This window comes from Ipomoea nil, unplaced genomic scaffold (genome assembly GCF_001879475.1).
Source record: "Ipomoea nil cultivar Tokyo-kokei standard unplaced genomic scaffold, Asagao_1.1 scaffold0317, whole genome shotgun sequence".
Classification (NCBI taxonomy): domain Eukaryota; kingdom Viridiplantae; phylum Streptophyta; class Magnoliopsida; order Solanales; family Convolvulaceae; genus Ipomoea; species Ipomoea nil.
Genome location: NW_017616745.1, coordinates 2785498 through 2811247, shown reverse-complemented (window position 1 = coordinate 2811247; position 25750 = coordinate 2785498). Strand labels below are relative to the sequence as shown.

Sequence of the window (25750 nt, the reverse complement as noted above, 5' to 3'; positions counted from 1 at the left end):
CAAATTTGTTTGTGCACCATGTTGTACTTGTGTAGACTATCCATATAAAATACATTTTTAATATACTAAAAGTATTTTATTTGTGTAATAAATATATATTATTTAATAATATAAAAAATAATATACTTTTAAATAATATATTTTAAATATACAAATAATATATTTTTAACATATTAAAAATGTACTTTTTATTTATGATCCACATAGTTACGTAAATCATGACCATGATCGATGTCTCAACCTCAAATGTTCATTAATTTGTTGATATATTATTTTTTTTAAACATTATTAGTCATTCATGTTATCGCAAATAGTTTTATTTTAGTCTCTAATAAAATTAAGAAAGCATCAAATTTGGTTTTTAATCAATCATGCACTTTTCTAAGACACATAGGAATTGAAACTATACAGCCAATAACGAGCTGAGTGAAGAATTAAACATATATTATAATCACTCCCACTGAAAGAGACTAAAAACGTTGTCACTTTTTATTTGAATTAAAATGAATGGAAACTAAATATGAAAGATGTATATTCTTAGACCACAAAATCTCTCCCTCGTGCTCAACCAACCATATTAACATAAACCTACCATCATTACCCGCATGAGCAGCTCAACTAATCAAATGATCAGGGATTGAGTCTCACCAGCAAGGCTCTTTGTGCTTGCAATAAACAAAGGTCTAACCATCGAGTTGGGGTTCAACATTTTGGAAGAATAAACCTACCATCATTCTCCAACTCAAATTTTGATAATTTTAAAATTGAGAGATTACGAGCCAACATTCACTCCGTTTAGTCTGCTGCACATGGTCTTTTTCACCAAGGTGTGCAGACCCGAGAAGCAAAACTAAAAAAGATTTCTCGACTTTGTTTAATTTGATAAAATAGTTAGCTTATTGGCTAATTTTTGTTTATTAGCTGTTTGACCGTTAAAAATTCAATACAAATGTTTGATTAATCAATTTTTTTGTAACTCTAAAATGTTAAAATTCAAAAAGCTGCTCAAAGCAATTTTTACTTTTTTAGAAAAAAAATTATATCAAACAACTAATTTACCAAACATTTTTCTAACATCGTCTAATGTTATCAACTAGTTATACTCTCTAACCCAATCATCTAACAATCATTTACCAAACAGGGGCTTCATATTAAACAATAGCAAATTAAACAAGTACAGAAAATGGGTGCAAAACTTAACAACATTTCATATTAAATTGTAAATATAGAGCAAGTACAGATAATGTATGGAAGAACTAAAACTCCATTGTTGTGGACAGGAAAATTACAGAATAATTAAATATATAATAAATAAATACACTTATCGATTAGACAATCTCTTCTTCCTTGTGGGTCTCAATGACAACGTTAGACGTAGGGTAAGCGACGCAGGTGAGGACGTAGCCGGCGTCCATCTGCTCGTCGTCGAGGAAGCTGTTGTCGGACTGGTCGACGGTGCCGGAGACCACCTTGCCGGCGCAGGAGGAGCAGGAGCCGGCGCGGCACGAGTACGGGAGATCGGCCCCCAATTCCTCCGCCTGGTCCAGAACGTAAACGTCGTCGGGGCAATCGAACTCGAAGTCCCCTGTCGGGGTCACCAGTTTCACCTTGTAAGACGCCATGCAGGTCATCCGCCCCATGTTGCCGGATTTCAGCCCCAACTGCGCCGGCCGGAAGTTCGAGATGGCCCTCAGGCTGCCGCCCGCCGCCGCCGGCTTCCCGGACAGGAAGGAGGTGCTCATCATGCTGCCTGCGGAGAGAGTCGCCATTTTTTTCTTTTTCGATTCTTGGGTTAGTTGAGAATGGCAACTTATCTATCTTGAGCGTGTGGCCGTTCAATATATAGCGCGAGACGATAAAAGGATAGGGTTACACGGATTCCATATATCATCACTACCTTACATTCTTTTCATTTTTTATTTTTTATTTATTATTTTTTTTTTATCAATCTAGGGTGCTATGAGTAAGTATCCGGTAGGGTCACAGGAGTAGCAGAGTGGGTGAAGCATGATTCACAAGGTTACGAGTTAAATTTTTACGAATTCTTTTGGCCAAGCTTGTAGGCGCGCGGTATTGCATAGCACACATATGGTCTTCCTAACATGATTTACCTGTTGTGCATAGTCACTCGTAGTGACACGGTATTCCTAATGTGGTTTACTCGTTCACACTCAACCTCTCGTTAGTTGTAGTGGTTGCGAAAGTAATTCTTTCGATCGGATCTGTCCATGCACAAGGTCTTTCAATTCTAATGTAGTTTAATTTGCACGTGCATACCCTCATGTCATGGCTACAGAAGTACATAATAACTCTCTTAGCTTGATCGAGTTTTCCTATTGTGGTTTACTTGTGCATGTTATCGGTTAGTGGCTACAAAAATAATTCTTTGAGTCCAACATGTCGTATATACTCGGTCTTCTTAACATAGGGGTGCACACCTTTTATAATAGTTGTAGAAGCATATCTACATCTATGCAATATTTTATCACTTTTAAAAGTATATTATAATATTATAATATCATATTATCACATTTAATTTGAAATTTAACATTATTTTCTCTACCATACTAATATCCTAATTCATATTCAATGTAAATAATAATAATAATAATAATAATAATAATAATAATAATAATAATAATAATAATAATAATAATAATAATAATAATAATAATAATAATAATTATTATTATTATTATTATTATTATTATTATTATTATTATTATTTGCGCAGTAAATCAGATGCGATCCAAAAGTTTTAGAAATTGTGTGGTTGAGAGGATGGAAGGTTATCTGATCTGCAACCTGGCATCCGCCCAAGGCATAAATGGAGGTGCATTTAGCTGTTTGATTTTGTGAGCTTCAATTCTAGCCTTTCATTTCCTCACCAACTCTACACTGTCCCTTTTTCTAGTTTTGTTAATAACCAAAAAAATAAAAAATAAAAAAAATACACACACACAAATAAATAAATAAACGGACTCCAATCCTTTTGGCTGAATTTATGGTGCACAATTTTTATAGTGAAGTTTGTGATTTTTTTTTTATATAATTGAGTGTTTGGTAAATAGATGTTAGTTGTGTTTGACTAATTGATAACATTAGCTAATTGTAAAAAGATTTTTAATAAATTCGTTGATAGCTGATTATATGTAAAATCGAAAAAAATTATTTTGAGCAGTTTTTTGTATTTAACGTTTTGAATCGATAAGCTATTGCAAAAAGCTAATTAATCAAACGCTTATATTGGTTGTTTAATCAAGTTAAACAGCTAATAGTGACCAAATATCAAAATTGACTGATAAGCTAACTATGTTACTAAATAGGACCAATATATATAATGCACACACTAAAAGTGGATGCAAGTTTCTCAAGTCATCATATTATTGAGGTTTTTCTTTTAAACTTTTTTGTTACTTTATGTGACGAGAAAAATTTATCGTCATTATCTGATTGATGCACAATGAATTTTTGTTAGTATATAATATATCACAAATTATATAAGATAAGTAAATCACAGTAAAAAGATTATGTGTAATGAGTTTGAGCAATAGAGTGTTAACAATAATCGAATTATGAAATTAAGTACGAAAAATATGCTCAACTCACTCACTTGGTCTTGTAGAGAAAAAAAATCATCTTCTAATTGGTAAGACGCGTTCGAAAATAAACGTCACAAATTCTGACAATGTTTTTTTTTTTTTTTTTTTTTTTTTTTTTTTTTTTTTTTTTGTGTGTGTGGCATAAAATAATATAGAATTAAGAACAAGGATATACCCGAATACGGCATGTGTTCTCCACAATACCACGATGGGGAAATGGCAAGCTGCCAAATTGATTTTGATATTAGAGAATTTGTACTTTTTAGGTTGTGTTTGTTAAAATTTTTAATTTTTTTAATTTTTTGTTTCTCTCTCATTTTTCAGTCACCATTATATATTTGTAAAATTGGGAAAAAAAAAATACATAATAGTATAAATCAGAATGAAAATAAGGCCTAGAGTTACACTATGATGTTATAAGACATGATATGAGAAATTTATAATTATATTATAAATTAAAGCTAGTGCATACTAGTGCAAATCAATAGATAGAAGATGATTTAAAGCTTATAATAAGAGAGTACAATTAATATATGTATGCGCTAAAATTTACAACCAGTGTCATTACATGACAAGCTCTAGTCGGTGGGTATGTGCGACTAGTAAAATGGCACGGCAAATTAGTTAAATTGCACAACTGATCCATTAAGTTATAGTCCGATTGTGTGACGACTATCAATGCAAGTTGGGCTGATCGTTGAACCTCTTGCCCATGGTTGTGCTCAGATCATTCAAAACATTGGTTACGCTATGTATGGACTTGCTATTTGGGTTATTGGCTACTTAGGGTGTCCTATAACATCACCCGTACAAATAAATGTATTCTCTATTTATTCATTGCACATGTTATTAATGAGTGTATAATATTTAAAATATAAATACATAGTCTAACTATCAATTTAAATTTTTAATTGAGACATAATACATTTTTTAATTACTATAGTATCAAAACGTTAAACATCTATTTTTTTTTAGTACTACTGACTCTATTATCGTTAAAGATATACTTAAAATGCCAAACATCTACTCACTATAATAAAGTATAGCTACCAATATGGGGGTAAACTAACAATTTTTAGTGAGCATTTTTGTGGTGTGTTTGTTAGAATCATTAACTGGCCGGAGAATTCTGTTGCCTTGGGATCCAACAATGGGAAACTAAAAGTGACTTCTATTGATGTTTAAGATGTAACCAACATAAATGGCAAATTATTTAATGTTTAAAAATACACAATTTATATTTTGAATGTTCACAATTTATATAATGAATGTTCACAATTTATATACTGAACATTTACAATTTACATATTGAATGTTCACAATTTTATATACTAAATATTCATAATTTACATATTGAATGTTAACGATTTGAATTGTGAATATTCAATATATAAATTGTATATTTTGATCCGAATCCATGACTTAACTGTCCAATATGAATAGTAGTAACGATTCTGCCAATGTTGTCAATTTCATGTTTCCAACACTTCAGTCGCCATTATTGTTATTGCTCACGGTTTGACCTTGTATAGCTCTAGAGCAAAAGTTTTGGCTAAGACAATCTTGTCTCAAATCTAAGATAAAGATCTTATCTTGGTCTAAAAATTTCATCTTAGATTGGATTTTACGACTAATGGGTAGTCGACCGCATCTCAAGTGGGTCGTTATATCGTGGATCGTGGTACACGTGTACCGCGGTCAAAATGGGGCGCCGTTAGTTTTAACAGAGTGTGTATTTTTTGTATGTTAATTACCAACTGACACTACAATATATCTAAACCGATACTGCCTTACGTATTATTTTTATATTATCAAATGAAACTGCAGTTATATCAAAATGATACTATAGTTGTGGTGAAATGAAACTGCAGTGTATATAAAATGAAACTGAATAACATTTCACATATTTGAGTGTATATTGTACAATGAAGTTGTAATTATATCAAAATGATTATGTAGTTGTGTTTAAATAAAACTATAATGTATATAAAATAAAATTAAACAACATTTTCACATATTTGAGTCTATAAATATCGAATGAAACTGTAGTTATATTGAAATGAAACTGTAGTTGTGTTGAACTGAAACTGCAGTGTATACAAAATGAAACTGAATAACATAATTACTTTTTTGCGGAACGGCGGGAAACAAATGCCGTTTCTTTTCATTAAACAAAACAGCGTCGTTTTGATGCGCGGTGCATAATCGATTATGCACCGCGGTGCACGATATAATTTGCCATGTCCAATCGTTATATTGTGCATCAGGGCGCACACAACATTGTGCGCCTCGCCCAGTCTAAAACGACGTCGTTTTGTTAAGTTGTGTAGGGAGTTGACGCGACAGAGTGTGTGTATTTTGTTATATAATTATGTACATTAAGTTATACAATTATGTACATTTTATCATTATGTACATTTTTTTATACAATTATGTACATTCTTTTATACAATTATGTATATCTGAAACATAGAGTTTTTTTTTTTTAATAGTTAAAAGTTTATATGTATTATGTTAAGAGTTTATGTTGTATTATTTATTATGTTAGATTATGTGTATTATCTTTTAAAAAAAGAGCATGTGTATTCTGTTATACAATTATGTACATTTTTGAAACATGAGATTTTTTTTAAAAATAAGTTAACAGCAGACACGGAAAGCGTAGTTTCTAAAAAAAAAAAAAAAGTACAAAACGACGTCGTTTTGCACCAGGGCGCCCTAGTGCACGATATAAATTGCCGTGATGCAGACTTATTGTGCGTAGAGTGTACAAACTCACGATTTACCAGTTTCAATGGCTTTAGACACAAATTTTGAGAGTATATTTGTTTTGTTGAGTACTAGTGACTCTATTACAATGTAGTATATGTCTATACATACTTACTCACCAAGTTAATTCCACCAAAGGTCCCTTGTCTTTGGTGACTGATGGGGTGTGAACCCCGTGGGCTCGGGGCCCAAGAAGAAAAGAGATAAAGCCCAGACAAAGAAGGGAAGCCCAAGAAGAAAAATGGAGCAAGCCCAAAAGAGATACGAGCCAAAACGAGAAGTCGGTTTGGCCCAGGAGTCGGCTCGACCCGGAGGTCGGCACGGGTAGAGGGTCGGACTAACTAGCCGTTATTCCTAATTATCTACCCTTAAAAGTCCTATTTACTACCCCACCATTCCTAACCTCCCACTTATTACCCCACTTATTACCACTAGTCAAATATCTAATTATTATTATTATTATCCATAACCCCCCACTTAAACCCTTACTTACTACCCTACTAAATGTCCAACGGACACTTTTGGGGAGGGGCTAGCTATAAAAGGAGGAGAAGACAAGAAGAAAGGGGCATCCATTCATTCACCCACATACATGGGAGGACTCTCCCAAATATTATCCTCCCATTCACCATCCTTTCTCTCATAGAATACTCCATCACTCTCCCAAGAAGGCCTCATTCCACAATATACCAAGAAGGCTCCACCACTCATCCATACACATGGAAGGACTCTTCCACACCATTCCATCACTCTTCTTTCTATTATTCTTGCTATATTATTAGAAGCACAACACTTTGTATAGATATAGCCCTACAAGTATGTACCAAGACACCTACAAAATACATAGTGGAGTTAGGCTTGGCACCGCCCAAAAAGGCCCGTGGTTTTCCTTTCGGTTTCCACGTCAAAATCATTGAGCCCATATTATTTTAGCAAGCTTTTTATTGAAAGGTGTATCCTCCAGCTAAAGGTTGTGTTGGACCTCCTTGGGCCCGAAAACCCTAAAACCATCAGTGACAATTCTAAATTTAGTCTCATACTGTTGTTTTTGCCATTTAACATCATTAGACTAATATTTGTTGGACACTTTAAGTCATTCTCATGACTTTTTCTATTTTTAGCAAGGGCTTTTTTGTCAATTCATATTTTTCTTTTGTTATTTTTCTAGTTTCAACCGATTTAATTGGTTTAGAATTTTACTAAAAATTAATTGAAAAATATGATTACTAAAAATCAGAGGTTACCTAAAGTTCTAAACCAATTAAACCGATTGAAATTGAAAAAATAACAAAAGAAAAACATGAAAAGACAAAAATACCTTTACTAAAAATATGAAAAGTCATGAGAAGAACTAAAAGTGTCCAAAAAAATAATAGTATGGAGATGTTAAATGACAAAAACGATAATCTGAAACTAAATCTGAAATTATCACTAAAGACAATGGATCTTTAACTCTTTCTCAACCTATTGAAGTACAAAAAGTCAATATCCCCACTAATTCAAATTTGAAGAGGTGTCATTAAACTACAAAGGAATAAGGTTTAAATTGGCCACTCAACGTAACTTGAAAATGCAATTAGGCCACTGAACGAAAAAAAAGTGCAATTAGGCCATTGAACACTCAAAAAATGTGCAATTAGGCCACTGAACTCTCCAAACGTATGCAATTTTACCGGATAGCAGGTTACCATCAATTTTAGCAGGTTACCTGCTTACGTGGCAGCTTAGTTGGCATTTTTAATAATTTTTAAATAATTTTTAATAATTAATTTTAATAATAAATTTTATAAAAAATTAGAAAAAATTAAATAAAAAATAAAATAAAGTCGTTTTTATTTTAAAAAAAAAAATTTAATAAAAAGTTATTATTAAAATTTATTAAAAATTAATTAAAATTTATTAAAAATGCCAACTCAGCTGCCACGTAAGCAGATAACCTGCTAAAATTGAGGGTAACCTGGTGAAATTGCACATTTTTGGAATGTTCAATGGCCTAATTGCACTTTTTTTTCGTTCAATGGCCTAATTGCATTTTCAGGTTACGTTCAGTGGCCAATTTGAACCTTATTCCAACTACAAATTACTTGGCGAGAATTTAAAATTAATTTAGCTTAACGCGAAACATGTAAGGTATCCAAAAAAAAAAAAAAATTAATTAGACTTTTGATTTTAAATGGATGGTCCGATTAGAAAATTCGTACGTACTTTTCCTTCGAGTTAGTTGAACCCTAAGCGAATAAGCGCGCGGTACCGGTATAACACAGGCGAATCACTGAAAATTGTCCAGGTTCATCCCCCCACACCACAAATCTTTCCCCATTCTTCGTCAACAACCTCAAATTTCCCCTGTTCTTCACTCTCACATACAATTCCCATGCGTATGCACACAAAATCTGGATCTTCAGTCTCTTCTGTGAAAATTTCGATTGCATTGATGATGGCGTACTCGTATTTGGTGAGCTGTCTCTGCTGTTCTTGCCGCTGTTGCTGTTGAGAAAAATTGGAAGTTGAGGTTTAGAATTGAGGCTTTGCTTTGATTTATTGAAATAGTGAGTTTTTGTTTGAATTTTTTGGTGTTATTGATTGATTGGTTATGGATTTGAAACAACCGCAGTCGTGTAATTTGTCGTTAGGGTTTCCATCTCACTTATCGGCTGCGGCGCCACCCAACCGGAGCCAAATGGCTGATGATTCGATCTCTTTTCGGATCGATTCGAGCGTTGGCGACCATTCCCATCCGGTTCCATCGGTGCCGCTTCAATTGATGGAGCGGCAGACGGCGGAGGTTAAGGAGAAGGACGTGGGAGAGAGTCGGAATGAGGAGAAGGATGTTGAGGAGATTCGGATTTTGGGACATTCTATGTGTTTGAAGCGGAAGAGGGATATTGATTCGGTGTCAATGACTTCTCCTTTATCTAATGGATTTAGGGTGCCAAATTCTAGTGAGCATCAGCAAGGTTTAGAAATGCGCAAGAATGCTGTTAGGGCTTGGGGGAATCAGAGCCTTCGGTTGGCTGACCCTGATGTGTTTGAGATAATGGAGAAGGAAAAGCTGAGGCAATTCAAGGGGATTGAACTGATTGCTTCAGAGAATTTTGTTTGCAAGGCCGTAATGGAGGCGTTGGGAAGCCACTTGACTAATAAATACTCAGAAGGAATGCCCGGAGCAAGGTATTACGGTGGGAATCAGTTCATTGATGAGATTGAGATACTGTGCTGTGAGCGCGCTTTGGCTGCATTTGGACTTGATCCTGAAAACTGGGGTGTGAATGTTCAGCCTTATTCATGCACATCTGCAAACTTTGCAGTTTATACTGGTCTGCTATTACCCGGTGATCGTATAATGGGGTTGGATACACCTTCTGGTGGTAACACAAGTCATGGGTACTATCTCCCAAATGGAAGGAAAGTTTCAGGGGCTTCGATTTTCTTTGAGAGTCTGCCTTATAAGGTCAACCCACAAACTGGATATGTGGATTATAATAAGCTTGAGGAAAGGGCTTTTGATTTCCGTCCTAAGATACTTATATGTGGTGGGAGTTCGTATCCCCGAGAGTGGGATTATGCGAGGTTTAGGCAGATTGCGGATAAGTGTGGAGCTGTTTTGTTGTGTGACATGGCTCAAATCAGTGGCCTGGTTGCTGCCAAGGTGGTTATCTCCACATACCTTCTAATCTTTTTTGAATATTTATCATCATTGCTCCTTTGATCTATTAATTAGCTGATCTGTACATAGTTTAGTGTGGAAGAAGATTTGTATTTTCCAAAATCCAAAAATAGCTTTTGGCATTGTCTTTCTTTGAATCAAAAGAAAGGTTAATGATGTAGAGGAGAGGAAGTGACAATTAGGCATACGTTCTTGCCACTAAATTGGTTCCTTGTTTCATCTTAGGAATCAGGTTTGTTAGTCTTTGTAACATTTGCTTGGGTGGCTCTGTCTTTGCAGGTTTGTGATAGCCCCTTTGATTATTGTGATATCGTTACCGCTACAACCCACAAGAGTCTTCGAGGTCCAAGAGGTGGTATTATTTTTTATAGGAAGGGTTCAAAACCAAGGAAGAGAGGCATGCTTTTGAACCAAGGCGATGGCTGTGATAAATATGATTTTGAGGAGAAGATAAATTTTGCTGTTTTCCCGGCATTGCAAGGCGGGCCACACAACAACCACATTGCTGGCCTTGCTATAGCATTGAAACAAGTAGCAACCCCCGAGTACAAGTCTTACATGCAACAAGTGAAGAGGAACGCTCATGCCCTTGGAGCTGCTTTATTGCGAAGAAATTGTAGACTTGTCACTGGGGGAACAGACAATCACCTGATAATTTGGGATCTAAGGAATCTTGGTTTAACAGGTTTGCCACTTTCTTTGTCATACTGTCCTTGCCATGTTACTTTTGAACACAATGTGTTTGGCAATCACATTACTTACATCATACCTCGTGAAGTATTTAATTGTTAATGTTTTTATGAGAAGAAAGTTGTCTAATCATTAATCAACATCGTGCTTTCCTAAGGCAAGAAGTATGTAATTGTTAACATTGTTTAAGGTGACTGTGATTGACATTAACTGGCCAGAAGTTGCTATTATAACTATGCCCTGCACTGTCGTGTTCTGCAGGTAAAAATTTCGAGATGATCTGTGAGCTGTGTCACATTACACTCAACAAAGTCATGATCTTTGACGACAGTGGGGCTATTACGCCTGGGGGCGTGAGGATAGGTAAGCCAACTTCATTCCTCACCCAATTTGGTTATCATTAACTTTCACTCGAACCGTGTGGACTCGAAGCATAGACATCCATAATGATAACTTTTCTCTCTGGCTGCAGGAACTTCAGCCATGACAACAAGAGGATGTTTAGAGCCTGATTTTGATACGATAGCTGATATCCTCCTAAAAGCTGCTCAGATTGCAAGTTCAGTACAGCGAGAACATGGGAAGCTGTCCAAGGCATTCTCGAAGGGCATCGAGAACAACAAAGATGTCATCGAGCTTCGGGCGCTCGTCGAAAGCTTTGCATCCCAGTTTGCAATGCCTGGATTTGATGTATGATGCAGTGCCAGAACTGAGTAATGCTTCTTTGCAATTTTTAAACTTTCACCTGGTATATATTGCTACTAGATGCCAGATTTTTACACGTATAGTAGGGAGTCTTCATTGTTACTCAGTATTATTTATTTGTTTCATTCAAGGTGTATATCGGCTGTGAGATTTTGTCATACAGGAAAAGAAAAACAATGAAAGAATCAAGTGGGTGATAACAAGGCTTGTTCAGTATTATGCTCTTCCCACCTTGTCTATAAATCTAACAATTTTGTTTTTCATACAAGGAGATATAAGATATTGGTTCAAATGCGAATCGTATTTGAAAATGTACCACAATGAAATGTATTTATGCATCATAAAATGCACCACATCACACCACATTTAATGGTACATTTTTAAACACTGTGACATATTTATGCGTACTTAATGGTGAGTGATCATACAACAGTACATAATGAAATGTATTTATGCATCATAAAATGCACCACATCACACTACATTTAATGGTACATTTTTAAACACTGATATATTTATGCGTACTTAATGGTGAGTGATTATACAGTCGTACGAAAATACTACATTGTCAGCCATACGAAAATACTACATTGTCGTACGAGAACTTGACTTATATACTAAGAAAAACAAACAAGAAAAATCAAACCGATATGTCAACCCCTAACTATCACCTCGTGCTTGATAAGATCTAGTGAGAACCTAAGAATTAAGAAAGGGCACAAAGAATTCTCAAGTGGATAAAGTTTTAAGATTTTATAGCGGTGATGGTGATTAAATCCTTAGTCTTTTGCCACCTATTGATTTGAAAATAACACGTGTTGTAGAGTGCCGCAAAGGATCAAAGAATTCTCCAGCAGTTCCAGCACAGCCCCTAAGCTAGCTTCTTATATTCATCTCATTCTCTCTTTCTTCCTCACGAATATGATATCAACTGCTCCGATCCTCAAAATTAAGCCCACCATTTTTAGTTTCTTCAATTCCACTGCCTTTCAGCTTAAATATGCAAAGGGACATAAACACAAACACAAGACAGGCAAGGCCGCAAGGGAGCCCATTATCAGTATGTGGGGTTGCCATTTTGTGCTTCGTAGTACTACTTATGCTGCTCACTCCAAGAATCCCTCAGCCTAAAGCGTATCATGATTTTGCTGATAAACGCAAATTCTTTGGTAAAAAAAATTCTGTCTTTTCTCTTCTCTCTGATCGTATGTGTTGAGGTGTTTGTTAAAATGGTGTTGGTTGTAGGGATACCTTATACGCTTGATGTGACTTCAAATTTCCCCTTCCTTGCTATTGGACTAGCTGGCCTTGCGCTCTGCTATTATGGGAATTATGTCAAAATCAGGTGATCCGACATACATGTTTATACAAATTCCTTCACCACTTGTCGTCAAAACTTTAATTTATGGATTTGTCTTATAATCTTAGTTGATTATAAGAATGCTAAATTAGTTTAGGTGGCTCGTAGTTAACTAGCTCAAACTCTAATAAGCTAATAATAAATAGTTCTCATCTATTTATTCAAATTCATTGCACGTGGTCTTTTTCAGTGTAGTACACTTCTTTTATATGATTTACGTTTTATTTTGTAGATTTATCTTGGACACACTTTTAGATAGTAATGATCTGACAAGTTTATCTGATCATCTTAATAAAAAAAATAATGGTGTGTTTTGTTGGGATTTTTGCATCATACTAGGGGTTTTGATACTCATTATCGTACCATATTTGTTTGTCTACTTTTGTTATCCTACTATATATTGAAATTAAATCTTTTAGTAATTATTACTCTTTTACTCATCTACTTTTAAAAACAATGGGAGGGAAAAAATGAAAATAAAAATTAAAATTAAAAAAAAAAAGAAGTCATTGTTCATCCCATTAAATATGGAATTAAATTTAGAAAAGCTATATATCAAAGTCATTGAATGGTTGTGCTTAGATTGCAATATATAGCTTCTTATACTGATACCACCTAATTAATATGTGTTTTGCCAAATTAAAAGCTTGCAAGGGGAGGTTTTGGGGTGGACGGTTTTCTACACAGGCATTGCAACTGTTGCGTTTGGATCATCGTACTACCATCTCAACCCAAACGACGATCGTCTCGTGTGGGACCGCTTGCCGGTGAGTTATATATAGAATTAATTTCACTTTTGGTCCCACGACTTTTGAGTTCTTATCATTTTTGGTGCACAACTTTAAATTTTTTCAATTTTGGTGCCTAACTTTGTTATTTTTATCAGTTTTAGTCCTTCCAGCCAAATCGACGGTAAAATATTTCCAGATTTTATATTTTAGCGGCAAAATCGTCATCCCATGGAAAGATCTTTAATATTTAAACAAAAGAAAAATCATATTAAGAGGAAAAGAAGAGTTTGTCAATGGTCGAAACTATAAATCCTATAGATCTGTTTGGTTTCTGCCCGTCTTCCCCATTATTCTCATCATCAAACACCCTATAGATATGATTTTACAGTGATTTTTTTAGATATTGAAAATGTTTCCTTGGGATGACGATTTTACCCCTAACAATATAAAATTCAGCAAAATTTCGCTGTCAATTTGGCCAAAAGGACCAAAACTGATAAAAATAACAAAGTTAGACACCAAAATTAAAAATTTTTAAAGTTGTGCACCAAAAGTGATAGAAAATCAAAAGTCGTGGGACCAAAAGTGAAATTAATTCGTTATATATATATTATTCACTTGTTCATCATGCAAGAAATGCATTATATATATTGTGCTTTATAAATCGTTGGTTGTTGGTTGTCTCGACTCTTGATCATGGTTTTTGACATCTGATATGTATGGTACGATGATGTTGCAGATGGCTATTGCCCTCGCAGGAATCCTTTCTATCTTTGTTATTGAGAGAGTTGATGAGAAAAGGGGAATTCTGTCTATCATTCCATCCCTTTTGGTTGGTGTGGGTAGTGTCATATATTGGAGGTAATTAAGCTACTTCTATAAATTTGCAAATTTTATGATTCAATGTTAATATATATATATATATATATATATATATATATATATATATATATATATATATAACAAGTCTTTCTGTGCGGCCAGTGCGGCATACATCATTAGGTATGCTGTATGCATAAATGCACCACACGGTGTTCGAAAATACATCATTATGTGTGGTTTATTTATTTATTTTTTTTTGTGTGGTGTATTTTTTGACATTTCATTCTGATGTATTCTTGAATACTGTATGATGCATTTATGCATACTTAATGGCCGGAAAGACAGATTCTCATAGGAACTAATATATATATATATATATATATATATATATATATATATATATATATATATTAGTATTATCAACTCTATTACAATGTAAACTATCTGTTTGTCAATACCTCACCATCGGAATTTAATCCTGTGACTTTCCCTCATGTTTGTTATATAATTGTATTGATTATTCTAAGTACAAAATCTTTCCAAATTCTAATAAAATAGGTTTGTGTAATTGATTATGGGCAAATTCTAATAAATAGGTTTGTGTAATTGATTATGGGCTTCCGAACAGATTCGGGTAACAAGTTTAGCTAGTAGTGAATATTGGGTATATATAATGTGTATATATAGGGATTTTTTAATTAAATTAAACGAATTTTACGGGTTTTAGATATTATCTAGTAGTGTCAAATAATTTTTTTGTTTTTTTTTTTTTTTTTTTGTTTTTTTTTGTAATTGCTTATTCTCATCATTTAATAAAATCTTTGAAAAGGGTGGCAGAATGAATAGAGCATGATCCATGTTCTTATATAATTGTACTGATGATTGCGTGTATATATATTAAACGTGTTTTTGTATTATTTAGGAGTGTACACTATTGCACTTGAAGGTCATAAATTTTGTACATTCATGAGTTTGATTCATGTCAATAAATTTTCGATTTCTCTTGCAGACGTTTCGACGATCTCCGTCCTTATGCCATGGTCGAGACGGTTCCCATCATAGCCATTGTCCTCATGGCTCTATGGATTCCTCCAAGATATACACATTCAACATATTGGTTGTGGGCAGCGGGTTGGTTTCTCTTCTCCCTTTCTTTCAAATACTGTCTACTAAATTAGTGAAGTCCATGCGGACACATATTGATTTTTCTTTCTAAGTTTTTTTGGGGTTTTCTTATTATTAGACCCAAAAGGATCTAATGAAAATATGTTTTCTGTTTTCTATTTTTCAATTTTCAGATATTTTTAGAAATTTCCAGTTAGTAAACGGCCCCTAATTTTATATTTGAATGTAGGGTGTCTCCTCCTGGCAAGGATTGGAGAACTTGCAGATAAACCAATTTACAAATTGAGTCTTCATAGAGTGAGTGGGCACACTCTGAAGCATGTATTTGGTGCAATTCTTGCTGTCATCTTGACCTTGATGCTTGCACAGAGAGATATTCAGACTGAGAGGTACTGCATGCTTTCTCTGCTCCACCAAATCTACTTGTTTAATTTTAATTTAGAAAGTTGTTTTTTATGGTATTGTCAAAAGTATATATTCGATATTGTCTCGAAAGTGGTGATCGAGTGAGTTGGTCGTACAATTTTTGTACTTAAAAGTCACGTGTCAATTTCTTTTTGATTAAACTCACCACACGTACACTCATATGTGTGGTTGGAGAGATAAATAATAAATTTTTATCATTTTTTTTAATGTTGTTCAAATAAGAAGTGACCAATTTTTAGAATCAATGATCAATTAATACTATGTTACCAGAGAATTATAAAATAAGACTTATTACATGATCAATTAATATGTTGAAAATTACTTTTTGTTGCATTTGCAGGATAAGTTTGTTGCAGAGATGGAGAATGTCTTCTAGGAATAAAGCTAAAGAAAACGGCACCAAAGTTAGTTAGCATAAACAAAATATTAATTAGAGTCGGTACGGTAATACTAAAAAAATCAAATGTTAATCACAAAATGTGTGTCATAATAAATGCTTTTTTTTTTTTTTTAATTTTAATTATTAATCTATTAATCTTGTTAAACTTATGTAATTGTACTGTTTTATATTATTTGCATTTTATATGGTCAAATAAACATTTTAATAATTTGCTCTCGTCGTAATATAAGACTCAATATTGCAACTGAAACTTATATAAAATAATTCACTATCCAGGAAACTTTGCAACACTCCAGTCTTATATATTGCAAGTAAAACTTATACAAAATCATTCACTATCCAGGAAACTTTGCAACACTCCTTCAACACTTTGTCGACGCTAGACTTATAACAACTATTAATGTTTATTTTAATTCAATTGTCGCTTAGCTTTATGCAAGACAACTAGAACTAGTCTGTCAAAAACGGAGCAAATTGTATCCACCAAAACAAAAAATTACAAGCAAGCCAATTTAATATTAACAAAATGATGAACCGTGGACAGAGAATTTGTACCCACAAACAATGGAGGAAAAATTATTGTATTAGAGACAATCCGTTCGAAATAGACACCGATAAAGTTGTCAACATTGTACCCACAAACAACGGAAGAACAATTATTATATTAGAAATAATTCGCTTGAAATAGACACCGATAAAGCTGTCAACAACAACTGAAAGGGTAGCTATAAAGAATCCGACTTTTGATATCATATTAGAACGTACTAGTATTCTGGAATAGTTGAATAGATTCGGATATAACATAAAGAGTTAATACCCAAAATAGTCCCTCGACTATGTCGTAATTATCAATTTGGTCCTCGACTATCATTCTTACCCAATTAAGTCCTCAACTATACAATTTTTTTACCCAATTTAGTCCTTTGTCAATTTGACTGTTTGTTGACTGTCAAAAGTGGAAATAAAGTTGTAATTTTACAAGTTTTCTCCTTCCTCCGCATTTAGCAGCGCTAAACCATGTAGCAATAAGCTCCGGTTGGGTTCTAAACCTATCAGTATCGAAGTAGTGGTTGTGCATCGGATAGCCCATGAATTTGATTTTCAACGCTTTTTTGACGATTGAAATCTGATCGGAGTGTATTGCTGCATGGTTTGGCGCTGCTAAATGGAGAGGAAGGAGAAATCTTGTAAAATTATAATTTTATCCCAACTTTTGACAGTTAACAAACAATCAAATTAATACAGAGGACTAAATTGGGTAAGAATTGTATAGTTGAGGACTAAATTGGGTAAGAATTGTATAGTTGAGGACTTAATTGAGTAAAAGTTACATAGTTGAGGACTTAATTGGGTAAGAATGGTAGTTGATGACCAAATTGGTAATTATGACATAGTCGAGGGACCATTTTAAGTATTAACTCTAACATAAATATACACATAGAGACAGGGTCGGTCCAAACATTTTATAGGTCCGGGACGAAATTTTAGAAAGGATCCCTATATGAATGACTAAAATTTAAATTTAATAATACTAAAAAAAATGATAATATTAAATAACATGAAATGAGATTGTAAATTTTTTAATAATTTTTTAAATACAAAAACAATCATGATAATACGTGCTTTACTTGATGCAAAATCTTTTTTTTTTTTTTTTTTTTTGATACGCTAGTGACTCTACTACATTGTAATATCTATTCAATCATACTTTCTCAACCTAATAATGAAGCACAAAGGGAAGAGTCAACAACATTTCCACTAATGTTCAATTTCATGACCTCCTACATAGGAGAGGTCACTGCATGTCATCTGAGCACAAAGTGTTTGGCGATGCAAAATCATCTTAATTGCATCAAATATTACTATTCTCTACCATATCCTTCTCAATACATAAAATAAATTAAACACAAAACAAATTTTCATATAATAAAATTAATAAACTTACAATTTCATTATACATAGGAATCCTAATAAATAGTATTGAAAGACAAACAAAATTTCTAATTCCCAATTCTTAAACAACAATACTGTATAATTAAAAATTTAGAATTTCTAAACAACAATACGGTATAATTAGAAATTTAGAATTTCTAAACAACAATACAACAATTAACTCGATTTATTTTATATATACTAACTAATACTCCATATTATTTATATACATATGCTTATGGCTTATGATTTATGGCCTGAGATGGGTCTTGGATAGGTGCCCAGCTTGTCCACCTCTCTGGACCGGCCCTGCATAGAGAAGAGGGGAAATTATGCCCTGGACCCGTGTCCACAATGCATTGTGGACACGAGTCCAAAACGACGTCATTTTTAAGAAAAACGTGTCATTCCAATTAAAAAAAAATTGATTTTGTCTCGCCGTTAACGACGTTATTTGTTTGTGCCATTATGAATGTACAGTTATGAGATTATGAATGTACAGTTATGACATTATGGATGTAGTTATGACATTATGAATGTAAGTTATAAAATTATAAATACAGAATTCTGACACTATTAACTTACAATTGTGAACATATAGTGATAAAATTATGAACATAGAGCTCTAAAATTGTGAACATGGAGCTTCGAAAAATTATGATTTTACAGTTATTGAATTATGAATGTACAGTTATTGAATTATGAATGTACAGTTATGCAATTATGAATGTACAGTTATGCAATTATGAATATACAGTTATGGAATTATGAACACAAAGTTCTGACATTATGAACTTACAATATGAACATATAGTGATAAAATTATGAACATAGAGCTCTAAAATTGTGAACATAGAGCTTCGAAAATTATGAAGTTACAGTTATTGAATTATGAATGTACAGTTACGGAATTATGAATGTACAGTTATGGAAGTATGAATGTACAGTTATTGAATTATGAACATAGAGCTCTGACATTATGAACTTACAATTATGAATATATAGTAATAAAATTATGATCATATACTTCTATAACGAATTTGAAAAAAAAAAAAAGATAACAGTGCCTAACGGTACTATTACCGTGTCCAGCATGCATGCTGGACACGAGTTCAGAGCATAACGATTGAGAGAAGAGAATAGAAAATACAACTAAGATTACTAGAATCCTAACAAAGACAAATAACGAACTTCATGAACACATGAAAAGTATTTAAGTAATTTAATATTATTCTTAAGAATTATTTGTATTTTTAATCCCAATAATTGTTAGTTTATTTTTTCATTTAATTTCTAAATATTATTTTAAAAATATTTATTATACAATTTTAAAATTTAAAGGATGTCTTTTTATTCAGGATCTACAATGCTATGTGGATCATGATCCATGATATAAATTGCCAAATTTTTAACAATAAATGATGTTTAGTATTATTTTAATTGTTTTATATCTTAAAATATAAAGTTTAATTGAACAAAATTTTTATTTGTATAAATTAAAATAATTAATGAAAAAAATGCTCTGAAAGGACTATATAAGTAGACAAAATATAATTTTTGTGTAAGAAAATTATTACGAGTTCAATTTTTACAAACACTCTTTCAATTGAACATCGTATATAATGAAAATTATTACAAAAATTAGGTAATTACCACAGGTTTTCTCATCACAGAAAAAGAAAAAAGAAAAAAAAAAAGAGAGAATATGATAGGAAGTTTCCCCTTCAAGCAGGTTAATCTTGGGCAAGGGCATTTCTGGAATTTATCGAAAAAGGGTTACAGGGAGGAGAAGAAGGAGAAGGCAATGGAGAAAGCTTTCCTATTTTCGTCTGGGTTTCTCTTTCTAACCGATCTCAACTGCTTCACCAAAAACCCCCGTTTTCATTTCCAGTGATTTTCACCCAGACCACGCAAAGCGAAACGAACAAATACAAGGAAAGAAGAAACATGAAAAAGACTATAGCAGTATGGGGAGTTGCAATTCTGTGCTTCGTAATACTCATGATTGTCACTCCAGCCATCCCTCAGTCTCAAGAATATCATGAATTCGCTGATCACCGCGAATTCTTCGGTAAAAATTTGAATCTGTTGTTCTCTGTGATCGTATATGCTGGATGTTTTTGTATCGGCTGCCGTTTGTCTTCGTTTTGATATTGGAATCATGGGTTTTCGTTTAATTTTTGGTTGATTTACTCTCACCTCTGCGTCGTCCGATTGAATTAGTCGATTTTAGGGTTTTTTTTTTCATGCGGAGTTCTTTTTGGCTGATAAATCCCATATTATGGCCCTAATTGGCTAAGGAAACTAGGAGACAAACCAATATAGGTTGTTCATAACTGATCGGCTCAAACCAGAACTTATAATATTGTGGTTACTGAGTTAATAGTCTGACTAACTTGGCTGATAGTTTTTTGACTGGGTGGAGAGGGGTTATAATTGATGAATTGGGGGTTTCCAATTTAGGGTTTAGAAGCTGGAGAGGTGTTTTTCAGCTGGGATCTTTATTTTCATTCATTATGTTTCCTTGTTTATTGTTCTTTGCAGGGATACCCAATGCACTGAATGTGATTTCGAATTTCCCCTTCTTTGTAATTGGACTAATTGGGCTTGTACTCTGCTATCATATGAATTATTTCAAGCTGAGGTGAACATGTTTTATTGATATTCTACTGCTGTGATAGCTGATGTGTTATACTGATACCAACTGATCTTTCTTGCTAAAAGTTTGCAAGGAGAGCTTTGGGGTTGGACGTGCTTTTACATAGGCGTTGCAGCTGTTGCTTTTGGGTCGGCTTACTACCATCTCGAGCCAAATGATGCTCGCCTTGTGTGGGATCGATTGCCAGTGAGTTGTTTGTGCAATGAAGCTATAACTATTATGGAGTAGTTAGTTAATTATTTTCTTTGACGTTTGGTGTGTGATTTTTCAGATGACTGTTGCGTTCACTTCTATCATTGCTATCTTTATTATTGAGAGAGTAGATGAGAGAAAGGGGACACTGTCTATTATCCCGTTGCTTTTGGCGGGTGTGGTTAGTATTCTATATTGGAGGTAAGCTTCTATATATTTGAAGTTACTGTTCATATTCTTATATTGATGCTTGCATATTCTTTCTTGATGTTAGCAAGCTTCTCTTGGATGTTTTTGCAAATATTAAGTTCTGGTTTGGAGAACCCAAAGCAGGATTTGGTTGAATGTGAACTAGGAAACTTATGTGCATCCTTTGGTATCGATATATGCAATGAAATTTGGGCATTTGCTCCATCTGTATAGCATTTGGGCTTGATGTTAGCGAGCCTCTCTCGGATGTTTTTTGAAAATATTTAAGTTCTGGTTAGGAGAACCCCAAAGTGGGATTTAGTTGAATATGAATTGTGAAACTTGTGTGCATCCTTTCGTATTGCAATGGAATTTTGTACGATCAAAAGTATCTCCACATTATTGTCAGAAGTGGTGAATGATGGTATATTTTCTCTTGCAGATATTTTGATGATCTCCGTCCTTATGCTGCTGTCCAGTTTGTTCCCTGCATAGCCATCCCCCTAATGGCTATACTGATGCCTCCAATGTATACTCATTCAGTATATTGGTTATGGGCAGCCGGTCAGTCTTTCTTTTTGTCACTGGTTGGACTTGTTCAATGCCATTTTCTTCTTGTGTGTCTTTGAAGCACTAATTTGGATATTTCCATTTCAATGCAGCGTTTTATCTTATAGCTAAGATCGAAGAGGCAGCTGATAAACCAATTTATAATTGGACTTATCATATCGTGAGTGGGCACACGCTTAAGCATTTATGTGCTGCAATGGTTCCCGTCTTCTTGACTTTAATGCTAGCAAAGCGGGATATTCAACCACAAAAGTACTATACTACTTTGTTGTCTGGCTTTAGAAAATCTACCCATACATGATTGCATCGATTTCTTTTTTGCTTCGTTTCTACATCTCACAGTCGTATTTCATTCGTTTTTGTTTTTTGTTGCATCTGCAGGATAAGTTTGCTGCAGACATGGAGATTATCTTGGACCAAAGTTAAAGAAGATGGCAATAAAGTGGAGAGCTATGAATATACCTATACAAATGTTCCTATTGAGGAACAAATTTAATGGCTGTTTGGCACAAAATCTTCCATCTAGAAAAGGGGAAACATCTTTTGTATTTTGTAGGCTTTATATATGTATACAGTTAACATATGAGACTGTGTTTAGTGTTTAGCATTGGATATGGCTCATGATTGTACAGTGTATTACAGAAATATAAACATGTTAATCAGTTCTATACTTGTAAATCAAATTTGATTCTAAATCAAATTTGATTTTAAATCATCTTAATTATGGATCTTTGATCGCTGTTGTTTCATTATTTGATTCTAAATCAAATTTTGCAACTAATTATTATTATTATTATTATTATTATTATTATTATTATTATTATTATTATTTTCTTCTTCTTGTGGTTCAAATGCTAAAATTATGATGCCAATAATAGGTTCTGGAATCTCGAGGGAAGTGCGGAGTTAGAGGAGCCATTAGGAAGTATGTAAGCACATAACCATCCATCTTGGGGTATATGTGTTGGGCCATTAGGAAGTATGTAAGCACATAACCATCCATCTTGGGGTATATGTGTTGGGCTTGCACCTGAGGGCCTACAAGGGAGGCCCCTTGAGAAGAGTTGTTATACCATGGACCAGAGTTCACTTTGTAAAGTGGAGTTTGATTTTAAACGACGTATAAATTGTGTGTTTTTAGTATTGGAATTGTGAATTTTTAGAATATAAATTGTCTCTCTAAGTCAAAACACATAATAACTGTAGAAGAAAATTTGTGAATACATTACAAGGTCATCAAATCTTAACCTGTTATATTGTGTGATTGCAATATTTGAAAGGAACTTGTGAATACAAAACAATTAAGGTAATCAATTACATATATGTTAACATTGTGTGTTTGTAGTATACAAATTGTGCATTTTTAAAATGTAATGAACATTTAGTATGTAAATTGTGAACATTTGGATTCGGGTCCACATAATAATTTGCGCCTTGAGAGGGGCTCATTAGTTTTATTTTTTTGCAAATATGAAAAGGAAAGAGAAAATGCAAGGGAGGGAGAAAAAAAAGGAGAAAACGCAAAAAAAAAAAAAAAATAAAAAAATAAAAAATCAAACTACGTTTCAGCGTTTTACGTGCCCAGTTGGCACGTGCACATGTTGAGCTCGACGCAATACCTTTCAATCTTTCACATGCCTTTCTTTCTCAGATTCTCTCATAACTAGTAGGGCGCATACAAAACTTAAATTGCAGAAAAAAAAAAAAACTGCAAACAAACCTACTTTCCAATTTATTCAAAAATCACCCTATAGTTTTTTCTCATAAAAAATCACTCCAAAATGCACTAATGAGATTGGTCTAAGGAAACGTGACAGAAAAGCACTTAATGAAGTGGGTCTCGCCTACGATCAATAGACGTTAAGTCTATGATAGTGCGATATTGCTTATGCGTAATTGACATTCCCTAAGATTGATAGGTTGAATGATACAATAGAGAATTGTGACATAAGTTAGACTATACCCTATACTCTATGGAGCAGAAAGAAGAGGCACATAGAACAAAGGGTTGAGAGTCAAGAGCTAAAACCACAAATAAGATGTTTGGAAACCATAAAAAGAATCTTTTCCCTTCCTCTTCCTGGCTTCTCTTTCCAAGAGGCCTGAGTATTCTCTCATGGTAGCCTAATGTCTTTAATAGTGTAAACGAAGGCCGCCAACTACCATTTAATGTGATGACATCCTGGTTACCATTCTAAATAGGTGATTATAGGTTTAATCTCAGTGGCAGGATTTAGATTCTTTGAATTAAAAATGTTTGAAAGAATATAGAACATTGTAAAAAATTATGAGTGTTTCAAACAACAAAAATGTAAACAAAGTCCCTACTCTTCTTTATTAAGCTATATTAGTTCCCCTCATTAATATCTTCGTTAAAAAGTATGTATCCATAAAATATTATAAATTAAATTTCATTAACAGCTGATTCAACATGGGGTGGTGGCGCAGTTGGCTAGCGCGTAGGTCTCATAGCTTCTGAGTTATCCTGAGGTCGAGAGTTCGAGCCTCTCTCACCCCATTTTTGGTGTCTTTTTTTCCTGAGCCGTGAACGAGCAATGCGAAATACTCCGTAAAAGCATAAAAAAATGAGTTTCCGTTGCCGGGAATCGAACCCGGGTCTCTCGGGTGAGAGCCGAGTATCCTAACCAACTAGACTACAACGGAATTGAAATTTAGTTTCATCTTTAATTTATTTAAGGTTCACAAACCTAAGATAAAAGTTGTAACTTGAAACTACAGTTTTATCAAACAAATGCTTGATTACAAAACTGCTCCTTCTTTTCAGACCAATAAATCAGTAAATATAGCACCTGAACAACAATCGTGTGATCATCCGTTCATATAACAGATTACTTGTGAAATATATATAAGACCGCAGCACACAGTGATGTTGAAACTGACGTTGTAACACAAACGATCTGTAACGCAGTTCGGGTAAACAACCCTAATCTGCGAGGCACTTCTCAATTTGAGAACTCGCCTAAATCCACTAAAAGCTCAATATTTAAAGTACACTGTTTGGAACATGAGATTACACAATAGAATGATCTTTCCTATCAAACTATTGAAACCTAAACACATGTACTACTTTCTAGGGGAATTTAGTATCCTATTCTCAAAGACTCTCGTACCTCACAAGATTAATGTTGAATGCTTAAGTTTTACAATAAAGGGCAATCCCTATTTATAGTAACTACTCCTAACATATTTGTGAATAACAAAGCTATTCCTAATCAAACTAGAACTAGAAAAACTTCAATAACAATTCCCTCTAGAACTAGTATTCTTCATTAGCTATTCCTCTTATGATTGATATTCCTTTATAGAACTGGAATTCTTTTTGCACAACTTTGACAAAACACTTTGAGTCAACATTCTCCCCCTTTGTCAAATTTTTGGCAAAAAGCTTGATTCCATAGAAAGCTTTTGACTTCTGACTCATCTCCCCCTTAATTGATTTCATGTAAAAAAAACTTTGACTTTTGACTCATCTCCCACTTAATTGATTCCATATATCTCTGTTATTGGTGAGTGCTATCGTTGAGTATGATTTGTTTAAAAAAAATTCCCAATTATATCAGCCTATCACAGCTAATTTCTCCTCTGATTTATTCTTCCTCTGTTATTACCACCAACGCCTTTGATTTCATCACTTCTCCTCAATCGCGACATCCCGAAGGGAAATTGCACATCAGAGGAGCGCGACGCCAAAGCTGAGACAATCTGTCGAGAATTCTTTTAATCGGAGATGTATTCTGGCCATGCAAACATGAATCCACTGAGATTCCATCAATCGGTCTCTTCTGCCTTACGATCGCATCTAGATTTCCTGACCGGAATTTCGAACGTACTAATTCTGCGCCATCATTAATTTTTGGAAATAACACAAAATCAGGTGAAAGCTCTTCAAA

At 33.8% G+C, this 25750-nt stretch overlaps 4 protein-coding genes and 2 non-coding genes across 7 annotated transcripts; 4 read left to right on the top strand and 2 right to left on the bottom strand.

The window, feature by feature from the left end:
- Positions 1–1184: 1184 nt before the first annotated feature.
- LOC109164774 (ferredoxin-A-like) lies at positions 1185–1827 on the bottom strand. The gene has a single exon (XM_019313326.1). The coding sequence runs from the start codon at positions 1767–1769 to the stop codon at positions 1329–1331; it is 441 nt and encodes a 146-aa protein (XP_019168871.1). The 5' UTR covers positions 1770–1827; the 3' UTR covers positions 1185–1328.
- Positions 1828–8579: 6752 nt separating this feature from the next.
- On the top strand, positions 8580–11649 carry LOC109170408 (serine hydroxymethyltransferase 7-like). The gene is made up of 4 exons (XM_019319519.1): positions 8580–10020; positions 10318–10723; positions 10990–11091; positions 11201–11649. The coding sequence occupies exons 1-4, from the start codon at positions 8965–8967 to the stop codon at positions 11422–11424; spliced, it is 1788 nt and encodes a 595-aa protein (XP_019175064.1). The 5' UTR covers positions 8580–8964; the 3' UTR covers positions 11425–11649.
- A 511-nt stretch (positions 11650–12160) lies between these two features.
- On the top strand, positions 12161–16396 carry LOC109167172. 2 transcript variants are annotated; one of them, XM_019316142.1, is made up of 8 exons: positions 12167–12602; positions 12679–12778; positions 13440–13560; positions 14264–14385; positions 15356–15477; positions 15701–15860; positions 16238–16320; positions 16362–16396. In XM_019316142.1, the coding sequence occupies exons 1-7, from the start codon at positions 12434–12436 to the stop codon at positions 16308–16310; spliced, it is 867 nt and encodes a 288-aa protein (XP_019171687.1). In that variant the 5' UTR covers positions 12167–12433; the 3' UTR covers positions 16311–16320; positions 16362–16396. The 2 variants fall into 2 exon arrangements, with proteins under 2 accessions (XP_019171680.1, XP_019171687.1); XM_019316135.1 differs by lacking the exon at positions 16362–16396 and having other exon boundaries at positions 12161–12602; positions 16238–16352.
- A 3523-nt stretch (positions 16397–19919) lies between these two features.
- Positions 19920–22529, top strand: LOC109171376. Its single transcript, XM_019320454.1, has 7 exons — positions 19920–20300; positions 20774–20873; positions 20954–21074; positions 21160–21281; positions 21712–21833; positions 21932–22091; positions 22221–22529. The coding sequence occupies exons 1-7, from the start codon at positions 20177–20179 to the stop codon at positions 22333–22335; spliced, it is 864 nt and encodes a 287-aa protein (XP_019175999.1). The 5' UTR covers positions 19920–20176; the 3' UTR covers positions 22336–22529.
- Positions 22530–24272: 1743 nt separating this feature from the next.
- TRNAM-CAU lies at positions 24273–24357 on the top strand. The gene is given in 2 exon segments: positions 24273–24310; positions 24322–24357. It is a non-coding gene; the product is annotated as a tRNA-Met (tRNA).
- A 73-nt stretch (positions 24358–24430) lies between these two features.
- TRNAE-CUC lies at positions 24431–24503 on the bottom strand. The gene has a single exon. It is a non-coding gene; the product is annotated as a tRNA-Glu (tRNA).
- Positions 24504–25750: the final 1247 nt, after the last annotated feature.